The 15,769-nt window shown below is 37.3% G+C and overlaps 1 protein-coding gene across 6 annotated transcripts in view; it reads left to right on the top strand.

Annotated features, from left to right (window-relative positions):
• Positions 1 to 10,618, top strand: part of TFPI (tissue factor pathway inhibitor) — a 62,855-nt gene extending 52,237 nt beyond the window's left edge. For all 6 annotated transcript variants that reach the window (XM_074872673.1, XM_074872671.1, XM_074872668.1 and 3 more), the window contains 5 exons: positions 1,051 to 1,227; positions 2,327 to 2,422; positions 2,896 to 2,988; positions 9,782 to 9,964; positions 10,341 to 10,618. In XM_074872673.1, the coding sequence (XP_074728774.1) occupies positions 1,051 to 1,227; positions 2,327 to 2,422; positions 2,896 to 2,988; positions 9,782 to 9,964; positions 10,341 to 10,453 (662 nt within the window). In that variant the 3' untranslated portion in view covers positions 10,454 to 10,618. The remainder of the gene's footprint in view (positions 1 to 1,050; positions 1,228 to 2,326; positions 2,423 to 2,895; positions 2,989 to 9,781; positions 9,965 to 10,340) is intronic.
• Positions 10,619 to 15,769: the final 5,151 nt, after the last annotated feature.

Raw genomic sequence — 15,769 nt, 5'->3', positions numbered from 1 at the left:
CTTCTTTACAACACCATGGTCTACTCCAAAAATGTTAGGGACTTCAAAGTAATTGCTCTATAGTCATTTTTATTAAAATGGCAGCCCTCTGTACGCTGTTTTAGTCTCAACATTCTATTAAGTGTCACAGGTAAGGAAGGCCTTTATAAGTTGTGTCTGATATGATTGTCTTATATGATGGCTAAATACACTTCAAGTTTTCTCTTCAAGTCAGCTCAGTCAAGAATCATATTTCAAAGTATGTACTAACAAGAATTTGAGAATATCTCCACATATATTTCATTATTGTTTCTGTGATTTTCTTTTAAGAATATAATTTTGAGGAAAAAAAAGAATATTATGAGCAATTGACATTTGGGAATTATTGTATGGCTATGTGTTTTTCTTCTCTGCCAGAAGCCATGATAACATGCCTTGATATTCAGTCAAATCATGCAGTATTCATTAGTTAACTTTTTCTTGGTTGGTATTGTAGTTACTAATTGCAAATTAGAATCCAGGACTGAAAAATGATAGTTAGAATAGCTGCTCTGTCTCAATTTCCTGTATCCTTTTATAGTAGTAGACTGTCCCAGACAAAATGCATTGTTAGATTTTCTTTCATTTTTTAAAACTAATTCCTTTTTCCTTCTATTTTAACATTGCTTTTTGTATAATTCACACTAACATTGACTAGAACGACTATATAAATGACAAGAATGTGTACTTAGATTCAAATGATCCAGCTGAAATTCAAGTCTAATTTTCATCTTGGAACTTCAATGTAGGAGGACACTTAAAGAAATTGTTAGTCCTCATTTTCCAAGATAAAATTACTGGCTACTTGAAAAGAGAAAAAAACTAATAAAAATGTCCCTATAATGCTCCGGCATAATATTGCAGTCTTATATACAGAACAAAAGCAGTGCAATAAAGCAGCAGTTACAATTGGTTTTTATTCCAAAGTTACAGGTTTATTTTATAAACTTCCTCCAGTTCTATTGTTGTCTTGGAACATGTGTTGATTTTCTTTCTTCCCCCGCCCTGTCTGTCATTTACCATTGTTCATAGAAAAGCCCAACTTCTGCTTTTATGAGAAAGACCCTGGAATCTGCCGAGGCTATTTTTCCAGGTATTTCTATAACAAAGAGACAAAGTTATGTGAAGTATTCAAGTATGGTGGGTGCCTAGGAAACCAGAATAACTTCAAGAATTTGGAAGAATGCCAGACTACCTGCCAAGGCAACTGTAAGTTGTTGTCCTCATTATTCTTAGTTTATTCTTGTATAAACAACATTGTGTTTTGAAGGTTTCTTGCATGGAAAAAAGGCAACTTAGGGTACCTTGAGGTGGCAATAATTTATAGCTGAAATTAACAATAATTATATATATGTTTTTAAATGAAAATACAAAAATGAAAAAATATAAACTAAAAAAAATGGTAGATACTATGAACTTTAATGAATATTACAGGACTCCTACTTTTTTTACTTTTCTCATGACGGTTAATCTGCCAGCTGCTTGGCTTTATAAAATCGTAAAATGCTAATATGTATATCTTAACCTGTGTATCTGAATATATTCTTTTCAAAGCAAATCTGGTAAGGAAAATAGGTGCCAATATAAGAATTGGTCTTTACTGTTTCCTTATTGTGTGTTGCTGGCTTCCCACCAAAGATTCATGGGAAACCTGTCCCTCACTTCTGAATGAGTTGGCTGTGCAGCTTAGGCTACAAAACAGCCATTCGGACTGGCCATACATCATTCATCCAGTTCCTCGTCCCACTAGTTCCTATGAATTGGTCTATATCAGAATATAGTAGCCTTCATAACTCCTCTCACCTTCACAAAGTACTTTGTTTTATTCGTAGGGCAAATACATTTTCCCACCCAGAGCCTCCAGACCCTTCTGTCTTGCTTGTCTCTAGTGGGTCTTTTTCCAGGACTGTTTCATAATCTGTCATTTTGGCCAGGGGAACTTGAGTTTATTCACATCTAGAATAGGAAAGACCCACTATAGTTCCTTTCTAACAATTTTTTTTAAAAGATATACGTATAGAGCCATGTACTTTTCCCCTACCTTTGCTGAAGCATTTCTTCCTGGGCTCTGATTCCACTTTTACCTTCTGGACTGAAAGCTGCAGAATGCTTTTGTTTCCTGACTTTAATCCAAAATAACACCTCCATGTAAATTTGTATGAATACCCAAGAAGAAAGAGAGGATTAGGGGGCATTGCCATGGTTTAAATAGATAAAAGGTTTTACCTTAGTGATATTGAATCATTGATACCAATTGGTTTTTGTGGTTTTTTCCTTATTGTTTTTCTTATGCTTTTTTTTTTTTTAGCAAATTTATTGCCAATTGTTCCAGCTGAAGAGCATCCTAACACTGTGAACAGTAGTTCCCCAGTAGAAGAACCCAACCAGTTCCCTGGGATTTATGGTAAGAATTTGCTCCTGCTGTTTATAGTTAACCTTTTTCACACTTGGCTTGTCCACTCATTTTCGCATTTATTTGAAGATATGTATGTTAGCTGAAATACATAAGCACAGCGAACTCAGTAACATTAAAACTAGCTTCATAGCCATTTTCTTGTCAGTAATACATATTTCAAAAAAGGCTTACAAATGCAAAGGTTAGAATGTCTGCTAGTAATATAAAAATAACCTTACCAAACCATGATTGATTTAAATCTTCCATAGGTAAAATTAAAGAAGAAAAAGGAATCCATCCCAAAGTTGCCCAGCACATCTTGTTTCCTATGCCTTTGGGACTTAAAAGAAATGCTACCTTTTAGTGATATTAGTACTGGCATGGAGCAAGGCAAATTGGTACCAATCATAGCTAATTTTCAGAGCTTTGTTATGTCTAGCTAACCCATCACTTACTGTTTCACCCTTTTTTTTTTCTTTTAGTAAATTTGTTGCCAACCGCTCCAAATGAGAAGTCCAACACTCTGAATAGTAGTTCCGCAAAGGAGGAGCGTAACCACTTTCCCATTTTTTTTGGTAAGAATTCACTTTTGCAGTTTTTGGCTCTCAGTCTTTTATATGCACTCTGGATTGCTTTTCCATTTCCACCCATTTTCCAACATATCTGAGAGTAAAGAACAGGCTTCTGTCTACGTCAAATATTTTGATAAGCAGAGAAAGTCAAAGTAAGGAAATATATTGCTACTTACAGATCTTCCATAAATATCAGAAAGTGAAAGACTGACCACATCTTGTCCTCTTCTGAAAGTGTGCACTTCTTGAAGGTCTGATAAATACAAAAATTTAAGGACCAAGAGCAAAAGCAGAGATGCAGAGTTCTTTTAGTCAAAATTAATATTTTTGTGGGGATCTAGTTGGCAGCTGATTTAAAGCTCCTTTTACCCATTAAAAAAAAGAACCGTATTTGGATTTTGGAATATGGCACAGTATATTTATTATAATACAATTTTATTTTCACTAGGCCATAGTAAACTCAGTTCTTGGTTCGCGTTTAATCAAAGTGAACGTGAATTAATTTTGTGTCTGCTTCAAGATATTTTTGCACTATGTATATAATGCAGATGAGAATCTGGACCTTTACTGCAGAGGGCTAGGTTTTAACAGTTTCTGCAGCTGGATGCTGTCCACTATATATTGCTGGTACTTGCTCAAACTGTAAAAGGTAATTTTGAGGCATTTGAATTTGAGGCATGTCATTTTTATGATCCACAGTTATGCAAGAGGAAACAAGAAACAGTTGGAAAAAGCCTGAGCGTTCTTACCAAGTATTTCTGTTGGTTTTTTGCATTTACACTTACCTTTACTTCTGGGGATTGAGTGATGGCTTACAGATTCATTAAGTTTTCTGTGTTTTTTATGATCTGTAAGATAATAGGCATGTAGAATAACATTCCTGTGCTCTTTGCTTAGAATGGTATGTCTGATAAAGCTTGAATGTGGGTTGTATTCTATTTTTTTTGCCTGCACTGTGATCCACATGTACTGTTGAGTTAAGTTTCTGTGATAGTTGGATTATTTGTTTACCACATACGAAGCATCAATACACTGTTATTAAAATGACTGAATATAAAACAGTAAAGCTTTTGGTAACTTATTTTACTGAAAAATATTTGAATTATTTAAGGCCTGATGATAAGTCTAGGTACATAATAGTGTACACATTCCCTGAAGGTTTTTACTCATAATATGAATCCCCAAATCCTCAAAACAACTAATCTATACAAAGGGGCATCATTCACTATGTTTTCTCAGAGGAAACAGAAAGGTTCTTGGTTGTCAGTAATAGTGAATTTTCTGGTAGAGCAGATTTTGGGAGGGAGAGGTGAGCATAAGAAGAAGAGAAGACTTGCAGGTTGGTGGAAGAAAAGGTCAGGGAACAAGGGTGGGTGGAGTCAGTGTAGTTGGATGGGTCGGGTAAGAAACATGACCTTGGAAGGGCCAGTGTGTTTCAGTGGAAAGTCTGAAGGCTCTTCAGGTTCTTCCCTACTATATAACCTTTGTCTGCCTTGCACTAACCTGCCCCGTGCAGCACCTGCTGCCATTCTGTTGATCAGCCTGTATCCTTCAGGCTGCTGGGATGGGCTAAAATCTGGTGCCTTTGTGCAATCCCCCTGCAGGGGAGGAAAGGGTAGGGCCAAAACTGACAGCTGATTTTCCACAGAGATGTGGAGAACATAGCCTCCATTCCTTCTATTACTAGAGGTAGAGGTGTAAACTGAAGTTGTAAGTAGGACCATCTCACACAAACATGTGCTGCAACTCCCCGTGGCCCTCAGGGAGGGACAAGGATCTGGCTGTGCACATACGAGGTCAGGATGGACTGTCTGGGATGGAGTGGCTGATGCCCATCTTCTCATGCACAGGCAAAGTAGCTGGTCTACCACTGGAACATCTATTTTGCATGTATATTGGCCTGGCTATGTATCTTCTTTTTTTCTGAATACATGACCACCATTAAAAAAAAAAAATGTTGCAAGGAGTTGTCTCTTATAGAATGCCTTACCTCACAATTGAAATGGTATTTCATCTTGATTTCAAGAAAAAATATGGGTGGTATGTATAACTCGGTAATGATAACAGATTAATAGATTTCCAACAAAGTTCTTGATCTTCAGAAAATTAAACTCCTCTATGGCCAAACAAAACAAAGTTGTGGGTTTTTTTCTTCATATAAACATGAAACTTCTAGCTCTGTCTCTCAGCAAGGAACTTTCTGCAGAGAGTGAAGACTGTTCTGGTCTTACTCTGCTGCAAGATCTAAAATAACTTTTATTCTCAGAAAGTTAAGAGAAAGTGAAGGCAAGAATCAAACCTTTCATTTTTAGATTAGTGATCTATGGTGGGAAATTACAAGTGCAATACTCTACAATTGATTTGTGAGATCTAAGTGGGATGCAGGATCAAAAGTCAATTTTCAACTCAGCAAATATGGAATGGCACACAGAGGCAGTTCCTATTATTACTTCTCAAAGTCAGGGACATATCTTTTGCTGATATAAATTGACACAGTTCTATTTGATAGAATGGATCTGCATCAATTTATACCTATGGAGTGCTGTCAAGTGCAGATGACTCATTATTTTTGTAATAGCTTGTCTACTTGAAGATTATTTTATTTTCTCTTTGCTGCAACCAGAAATGAGATACTGAAGCCTGCATATATCAAAAATCTGGCAATAAACATGAAGCTTCATGAATCTCACACACTCGTGTCTAGCGAAAGAGAATGTTTCTCATCCGGCTGACCAAGATCATTTCAAACTTCTTTTCTACTGTGATCAATTAACAGTTCATTGTCACACAACCCCAGCTAAATCTGAGGGATAATGATTATTGTTGCAATGCAGGGTTGGGATTATTTTTTATAAATATGAGTCTATATCTGAATACGCATGTTTCAGAGTTTCTGAAGTATGTTCATGTCATCTGTTCACCCTACAGAGGGGGGTGCCTGGCATTCAAGAAAAGGCTGTGTTATAAAAAGTCAATCTTAAACCATACTCCTTTCAAGACTGTTTAGGTAGTAGTGGAGGGTAAGATATAATAGTCTTTTTACAGGTAAGAACAGTAGCCTTTTTTTATCTACTGCTTATTTCGTATAATGAGTTTACCTATTTTTTTCAGAAACAAATTATCAAATATTTCAGTTTGGGGTCTTATTCTCTCACCAAAACAAAATCAGTCCAAACATCTGCATCATCAAGAAAAAGAAGTAACAGAAAAATAAGATAACAGAAAGATCTACACTGTATTTTGCTGTTGTAAAGCCTGAAACTCATTTGAGAAGCTCCTGCAGAGCTGGTGGCAGGAGTTCCAGTTCCCAAGCCCCACTTGAGATGGCTTCCAAGGTCTAATTTCCTTCAAAATTTTTTGATGGAATTGGCACGTTTCTGAGTAACACTCTTTGTATTTCATTGTATTGGTACTTTCCAGAAGAAGAGAATTTTACACCTGGAAATGTTTGACTAACTCAGCTTGAAAGCTTTCATTTGTCCTTTGCCTGTGTGAATTGTAAATTCTTTTTTCCCATGCCTGTTCGTGACCTGACTTATGTTGCATATTTTTGGCAAATAATATATATATCAAATCCAAGCTCATGAGCTTGCTATTGGATATTTGAAACCTGTTTAAATTGGATAGTTTGGATAAACAGAATAGCATGAACACAAGGGTTAAGCCAGAGTCTTAAGGTTTGTTTCTGTCAATGTAAATAACCAATTGATTTCTGTAGAAATTGCATCAAAGGCCGTAGGATAGGCCATGTAGTTGCATGTATAAAAAAGTTAGAAAGCATTTAATGATATTTATTAAATTGTAAGTTCATATGATCCACTTGATGTTAACATGTAATGAGTTATGTAATGTAACGAGAATGTTACTTGCACTGTGAAAAATAATTGCTAAAATGTAATCTAAATTGAGAAAAAAAAAAGTAGAGTTGAAAACAGCAGATCTATCTCAAGTAGTCTTTCAATGAAGTTGATATCTTTATTTCATAGACCTGTAATGACTAGATTAGGGGAAAATAATTCTGATAGTGGGACATGAAATGCTATTTTTTTTTTGACTGTTTTCAGTGTGTACCCCTTTTCCTCTGTGTAGTTTTGTGGGTTGTGGGATTTGTTTCTTTTTTTTTCTTTTTTCAGAAAATAAAGCAGGAAATAAAACATTTCAACAACTCTTAGAAAAAGGAGGGTGTAAAACCAAAACATCTGAGAGAGAAACTCAAGAACAGGCGTATTATCTAAACTTACTATAACATCATATACATAAGTACAGCGTTAGAAGCTGGGGCTGAACAAAGAAAACTTACCTGGATCTAATGCTCCCAGTGACTGTGTTAACATACTCGCTCACAGGCTTATAGATTGTCCTGCCAATAGAGATGTTGGGCTGGGCGTGACACAGCACATATTTTATGTTTACAGTAACTTAAAGTTAACAGGTCAGTATATTAAAATCAATTCATAATTTTTATCCCCCTCATCAGACAAGAAATTATGATAAGACATTTCATTTTAATTTTAATATACTCTTGTTGAAAAAATGGCTGCTATATGGCAAAATTAAGAGGTCTTCTTCATGGGCTGGTTGTTTCTGTGAGTGTAAGGAATATGCAGATATTCTGAAGATGAACATGAATAGTGTTTAGTATCTGCAGCATTTATCTAGCAATGATCTAGAGAAAGAACAACATAGTTTTTAGAAACAGTACATTTAGGTGTTGCTCTGCCAGTTGCGTTATACGTACATAGGTAGCCCTTATTCACCAGTAACCACGTCACTGGCTCCATGGCTCCCCTGAAGCTTACAGTTGTTGTGAGAACTCCTTCATGAGGGCACTGTGGAGTCTCTGGAAAATCCTGCATACCAGATAAATAATTTACATTACAAAGTATATATTTAAATTCTGTTATATAGTTAAGAAACCTATGCCATTTGGCCCTTTCATCACTGACAAGCCTTTCTGTTTTGTTCTTTTTAGGTTCAGAAATTATCAGGTTAAAATAAGTAAGCTTTTTTTTTTTTTTTTTTATGTTGCTGAACTTATGCTTTGAAAGCTAACATCCTCTCTAGCTAGAGAGAGATTAAATTCATTCTAGACATGAGTTCTCAGAGCAGTACCAAAAGCATTGCATTAATTAACTACCATCTTTGTTATAAATAAAACACGAGATTTAATATAAATTGTATCACATTGTAGGCTCTTACTCTGAATCCAGAGTGAACGTTACTCTTACAATAATGTCAGTTATAAAAAGAAATTAAGTAGTGCTCATTTTATAACCTGAAACTAACTTAATCTATCTTGAAAAACCAATTCATGACTCAGTTTTTGTATTTCAGGTTTCTTTTGAATAGTATGATATTGCTAACACAGCTTCAAATATATTACTAATTTCATTTTGCTGTCTTAGCTTTCCATAAATCACCGTTCATTTATTTCCCATCAGTTTTTCATACTTCTTCACTGCTTGCTGCCAGTTCAGCTATTATACTTGGCAGATGAACCTTTTTCAGCAGGTGTAATACGTGTAAAATAAGTAAGATGTAGCATGGGTTTTTTGATATTTTCTTGCCAGCCTGTTGAATTGCCCAAGTTAATTCATAACTTCTTGCTTTTAGCACCTCACCTGTTTTCCACTTTTGTGACAACAGGATGTCTTCCATTCTGTTATAACCCAAATTATTCCCTAGAATTTTTACTTGGTTTTTCCTCTGAACCACTTCTTCCTGGCTTTGTAACTTCAAGAAGACCACCTGACTAGCTTCACGTTTCCATTTATGCATTCAGATCTCAGCTATCTCAATTCTGCTGCTTCTTGAAGGAAAATGGTGCTCCTTTAGGTCCCTCATAACTGATGATATAATGGCTCCCATTCAATTTTTTGCATCCTGTGCAGCAATTGTATCAATTCTAATTTTGTATATGAGTCACTCCAGGGTGATAGATGATGGAGATTCTCCAGGTTTGGGAATTCTGGGACGGATTTGCTCATTGAACTTGTTCCAGTGCCCAGGTACTTCGGATACCTCAGGTTCATCTTCCAGTGATTCAGTTCTCATACTCGCACTTGCAAGCGACACTGAAGAAACAAACCATCAGCCTACTCCTTGGAATGGTAAAAACCTAACAGCAGCACTATAGCACCAGCACCTTGGTCACTTTGCGCACTTATTAGTCACGTTCAATCCTTTGTTATTCTGCGAGTTACAAGCTATTTCTTGATAATTGCTCAGTGTTTTTCATAGACTGACTTCTATTACTTAGGTCAAGCTTTCTGGATTCATATGACAAACCCAATATTGAATCTCACATTTGAAATGCTGGGTACTTTTACTTTCTACTTGGTTTCTAGCAGTAACTAGAAAAATTCACTTCGTTAATTATCATAAATATTTACCATATTTTTAAAGCCATCCAAGTTTAATTTATTTCCATTCACTTTCTACAAATACTTCACTTGAACCTTCCCTAATTAAATTTGAACACTATCTCCTATCACAGAAATGGCAATTTTATCACTAAATATATAGGAAACAAACCTTGCTTTCAGGTAAGTTTTTGCTGGCTTTTGGAATTCAAAGAGAAAGTAATATTTGCTGTGGTATTTTTTGTAATCATAAAACCCGAGATGTTTATGTAAAGTATCCTAGATTTTCAAGAGGGCAGAATTAAATTTGCCAGTAAATTTCATATAAATTTCAAAGTTCTGTGAGCTTCAAATCTCATATATAATATCAACATGATGGAAAACTAGTAAACTGCAGTTGTTGTCTTTAACCTTGTTTTTCTTGGTATTTCTAGAACAACCCCATATCCCTTCTTTGTGCATGACCCCTCTGGACAGAGGACTTTGTAGAGCCAAAGAGTTAAGATTTTTCTACAACTACTCAACTGGAAGATGTCGCCCATTTAGCTACAGTGGTTGTGGTGGAAATGAGAATAATTTCACCTCCAGAAGGTCATGTTTGAGGATCTGCAAGAAAGGTATGGGAAGTGATACTGCCACAGACTATCATAAGAAATAAGTATTATGCAGGCTGAAACATTCTTGCAACTTCTGATAGTAAGTGTTGGCCTGATATAATGTAATAGTTGAAAGTCTTAGAAAAGTGAAGATGGAAATCAGAAGAAAGACAGAACTAGAGAGAGAGAAAGATGGACAGTAAAATACAGTCCACAAGAATAGAAATAAGACAACATGGCATTGGTCAGGCATATGAAGACTTTAGGTAAGACAATGTGGGTTTTTTTTCTTCTTTAAAGAATATTTCTTGAAAACAAGACTTGTCTGTTATTTCTGATAATCTTGGATGTGTTAGTCATACAGCATCTAATTTTACTTTCTTCATTTTACCTTTAGGGTTCAATAAAAAAAAAGGTGAAAGAAGAGTAATAAAAATCAAGAAGAAAAGAAAGAAACAGTCGGTAAAGGCTCTGGGTGAGGAAGTCATCCCTGAAAGAATACAACTTTGATTTTTATGGAAATGTGAAGTAAACTACTATGCACCTGTGAATGAAAGCTTTTAGTGTACACCACTTACTGTACTGATTATTTTGATTATGTATTATTAAGTTGCTTATATTTTTATTATGTATTCCTCATTCATGTTAATAAACATTACCCTTTACTTTGATAAAGGCTCTTAAATTGCAGTTTGATTGTATATAATTGTCAGAGCTGAAACAGGACAGAAGAGACTGTGTGGGTGTATAACTCATAATGATTAAAAAGTAGACAAGATTCAAATTTACTTTATTACCCCATTATTCTTTTTTTAAATCTATTTTTATGCTAAAGAAAGCATAATGCTTGTCAAAGAATAATCACTTGTCAAGCATGATTGTTTCAATCACAGATTAAAAGATAGGTCTATTCCTATAAAGAGGAAATAGACACAGTGTTTGTTTTAATCACATTTATTTTAGGTTATATGAGCTAGACTTAACTCCATCAAAGTGCATATAATTACACTATTGTAAAATGAATGAGAGATCAGAATTAACCCACCAAAAACCATAAAGAGATTGTTAATGTTGTAAATGTGTGAAGCAATGTGACAGTTATTTGCAAAGATTTAGAAGTATATTTGCTGGGATCATTAGTTTTTATCCTTGTTACTGAACTAGACTCATGGCTAGCAAGTTAATAATTTCCAGAAATATGTATTAAATTTTTACAAAAATCAGAACAAATTCCTTTCACAGAAATAAATACAATTGCTTTAGAGATAACACTATGCAAACTCTGCAGTTGCCTTTGAGGGTTTTTTTGGTTGGGTTTTTCTGTCCTTCTCTAAGGCATCTCTCTGGTCTTGGGTAAATCTTTTATAATGAGGTTTTTCTAAAGGAAAGAAAACAAAACAACAACAATCAAAGAGGTAGTTGGTTTCCTTTTAAGGTTTTTAGGAGCACCTTGCTGCCTATGAAACAAAAAATAGCAGGATATTTTTGAAACTCTTCCTTATCTTCTTTGATACTGTAAATCTTTTTTTAATGTATCGTGTTTTCTCTTTATGCTCAAAACTGCTATGATTGTTACACTGATGTTTGTGAGAGGTGGTGTGGATGTAAGTAGCTGAAATAGATGTAAGGGGCTCAGACACTACAGCATGGAGCAAGGACAGCAATGACAGAATAATAAATGATCTGTTGGACTAAGCTGCCTTTGCCTGGGCACTATGAATCACATGTGTGATTTCAGAAAACCCATGTTTTATATGCCTGATGATCTTTGGACTAACTCCACGAAGAGGCTAAGCTTTACTGTTGGAAATGAAAGCATTTATGCATTCTAAATATCTGAGTGAGGGAGTGAGTAAAAGTCACAGAAATTCTCTCCAAATCTCTTTTCTGATGCCTGAGTCCCTTCATGACTCTTTTAATCTAGGATCTATTAAGTCTGATTTGAAAAATGCTCATGGAACTGAAATGTACACCAGAAAATATTTATGTAGACTCTTGTCACATAAAATGTATGAGCACCACAGACTTACAATGCAATAACTATACACATCAGACAAGTGCAGTTCTGACAAGAAACCTATAAACTGCTGAAAACTAGTAACACCAGTTCTCCACACAGAATTAATTTGGTATGTCATTACCTGCCAGTTTCAGTTCCAGTTTGATATCTTCCCTTGGTTTTTTTTTTCATCATTTTTATTGATCTTACTCTCATCTGTACTCCAGGCACTGAGTCAAGTCTGTAGCTGTGAGCTGCACTACACAGGAGCAGAGCAGTAGGTTAAATACTTGGACCAGCTGGAATTTGTCACTGCAGCCAAGTGGAGAGCCCGTGGTTTACACGGCTCCCAGGCCTTTCCACTTGTAGCATAGCAACTGCCTCAGCACAGCAGGGTGTGTGGCCTCCGAGAGCAGGGGTTGCTTTAGGTACACTAGGTATGGGAGAGGCAGGACTTACCAGGGGGCTGAACACCCTGCTAATGCCACAATTACCCTGCTTCTGCACTGACACTGGCTTGTGTCTGCCTGGCTAGGAATGCAGGTGAGTGCACAGGCATCTGCCCCTTTTCTTGTCTAAACTGTATGGTGAAGATACAAAATATCTAATCTTCCTTTCTTAGTCATGATAATTTCCCACGGACTGCTAGTATTAAAACTTATGTAATTACTAGATCGTGTGATGTACCTTGGAGTGGAGACAGAGCTGAGGTATGTGCAACTCTGCTTCTCCAGCAGCAGAGTGACTCAGTGAGGACATTCTGAATCTATGGTTTCAGATTAAAGCAAAAAAAAGTGTTAAGTGCTGGATAAGTAATACATTTGCAACAGCCACTTTCTGTCACTAATGTTTGACAGATGGGCAGTACTATCCTATACACCAAGTTAAAATCCTTTTACAAAGAAACACGGTATTCCCTGGCGTGATTCTGAGGTATCTGACCACGATTCCTATTAAACTAAAACATGTTCTAGAGCTTTCTTGTGAAGGAGAATGAAACTCATTCTTCAGCAGCAGGAGTGCAACATTCAGATAACCCCAATGTTTATACAAATCTGCATTATTGGTGGCAGTGGTTCTTTAAGGAGAGTTTTTCCTCAGCCTCAAGCCCAAATAAAGGTGATGGGGACAGAGCTGAGGCAGTGAGTGTCCTCTGCCCAGCTGTGACTGCAGCTCTAAACCTGGTGGTGTTTTCAGTTGTGATGGGACTGGGATCAGAGCCTTGCAGGAGTTGGGAGGAAGGGCGTTTGCCCATGGTGTTTCTTAAGCAGTCCCACCGAGAACACTAACAAGGATTTGTAAACTCTGTTTTATGAGATCATAAACTAGAATGATGAACTTTCTAAAACAGAATATTCTGGATGAGACAATAGATATAAAAGATAGACAGGAAATAATAGATGCATTTGTTTATATGCAGATTGCCTTATGATCCCTGTGTCATTTCATGGCATTATCTCTCTTTCAGGCTTCCTCTTGGCCCAGCAACTCGTCCCTGGTCTGCCTGGATACAACACCTAAAAATCCACCCTGAAGTGTAGGAAAAATCATTCTTTCTGTCCCTGCAGAACTCTGGTTGGGTGGCTGCTCCTCATTCTAAGTCTCCTGCTTGCTGAGCCGTCCTGCACATTAACAGGATCTCCTCACTGAGAGTGCCCAGTTTCTCCCCAGGACGGTGCAGTCTTTTTCCAGAACTGCTGTAGCTAGGACAGGACCTACAGGTACTCCCCCATGCTGTCCCACCCCCTACTTATATTATACTAAAGAAACTTCTCGCTCATTCACTTTGCAGTAACAGTGATTTAATAAGTGATCCATTGGAGGATCTCTTATATCATTGCTGAGACAGAAAAAGACCTTATAGTTACAGCATCTCAACAGTACCTCTATTTCAATTGACTAAGAAAACATTACAAAGTGATTCATCTTTTAGGCTCGTTACTTAGTGGAAGAGAAAAAAGACTGGAATGTTGGAGACTGTATAAAAACTGCTCTGATTATAATCAGAGATTTGATCTGAGAATGCACGCTCTTCTTGGTGTGTGTACTAGGTTTGGCCACCATACGTTACCCAGCTGTCTTTCTGTCTTTTTTGTATAGCTCTACAGTGCATTGAACTAGTTTTTCCCATAAAAAGTCCAGACTGCAGTGTGATCTGGTCTGATTTTCATCAACTCCACAAGAAGTTTCTTTTGTGCCCTTCTTCATTCACCTCTTTTCATTCCTGTGTCTCCAATATCTGCAGAACAACCAAATGCCAGAATAAGAAAAAAGATCTGTGCATTTCTCAAAGATAATTAAAGGGTGAATGTAGAAGGGGAGATAGATAATTGAGCCACAACACAGGGAAAAGATAGGGAATCAAATGGCAGAATGGTAAAGAGGTCAGAAATTGAAGCTATGCTAAAGTGTTACAGTGACTGTACATTTCCAATTAACTAGAGTCCTTTCATCCAGTCATTTCTTTCCAGCATCCACCCTGGTTGCTTTGGAGGAAATATGCAGGGTGCCATGAAATTTCACCCACTTTGTATGATGGGAGCCAACAAGCTGAGGTAATTTTACAGAGGTTTGATGAGTTTCCACATATCATCTGACCTGCAATAACTTGATATGTTCCCTTTGTCCATACAGATGAGGAAGCAAAAAATGTCTTTGAGAAATAATTTAAACTTTTTATTCATTCTTTTTTCCTCACATTTTTACTTGTATGCCCTCCTTTTTACTTTCTATCCCCTGCATCTCTTTTCTTTCCAGTTCATTTGAGGCAGCATTTCTCCCTGAAACTCCAATCCATCTACAATTTCAAAGCTGATAGATTTATTTACATTTTCATAGAATGATAGAATGGTTTGGGTTGGCAGGGACCTTAAAGATCATCTAGCTCCAACCCCACTGCCATGGGCAGCGACACCTTCCACTAGCCCAGGTTGCTCAAAGCCCCGTCCAACCTGGCCTTGAACACTGCCAGGGAGGGGGCAGCCACAGCTTCTGTGGGCAACCTGTGCCAGTGCCTCACCACCCTCACAGTGAAGAATTTCTTCTTTACATCTAATCTAAATCTACCCTCTGTCAGTTTAAAACTGTTACCCCTCATCCTGTCCCTTCACTCTCTGATCAAGAGTCCCTCCCCACCTTTCCTGTAGCCCCTTTCAGTACTGGAAGGCCGCTATAAGGTCTCCCTGGAGCCTTCTCTTCTCCAGGCTGAACAACCCCAACTCTCAGCCTGTCCTCACAGGGGAAGTGCTCCAGCTCCCTGATCATCTTCATGGCCTCCTCTGGACCTGCTCGAGCAGGTCCATGTGCTGGGGGCCCCAGAGCTGGACACAGCACTGCAGGGGGGGTCTCATGAGAGCAGAGGGGCAGAATCCCCTCCCTCAACCTGCTGGCCACACTTCTCTTGACACAGCCCAGGACACGGTTGGCTTTCTGGGCTGCAAGTGCACATTGCTGGCTCATAGCCAGTCTTCCATCCACTAGTACCCTCAAGTCCTTCTCCTCGAGGCTGCTCTCAATCCACTCATCACCCAGCCTGTATCTGTGCTTGGGATTGCTCCAACCCATGTGCAGGACCTTGAACTTGGCCTTGTTGAACTTCATGAGGTTTGAGAAAAATCTTCATCTTTCTAGATTCTACCTGTCAAACATATTAAAGTGGACCTCAGGATTATGATTCATAGCCAGTTGCTTTCAGTGGTATCTTCTCTTGAGAAAGAACCATATTCAAGTAAAGTGGAATATACATTTATATGTATAAATGAACATGAACCCCTAATATTTTATTCATAGGCAACACATGAGGAGTTTCCCTGGTTTTGTTTATGTCG

This window comes from Strix uralensis, chromosome 6 (genome assembly GCF_047716275.1).
Source record: "Strix uralensis isolate ZFMK-TIS-50842 chromosome 6, bStrUra1, whole genome shotgun sequence".
In the NCBI taxonomy this organism is placed as follows: Eukaryota; Metazoa; Chordata; class Aves; order Strigiformes; family Strigidae; genus Strix; species Strix uralensis.
Note: the sequence above shows the minus strand (reverse complement) of the source record. Positions and strands in the feature narration are given on the sequence as shown.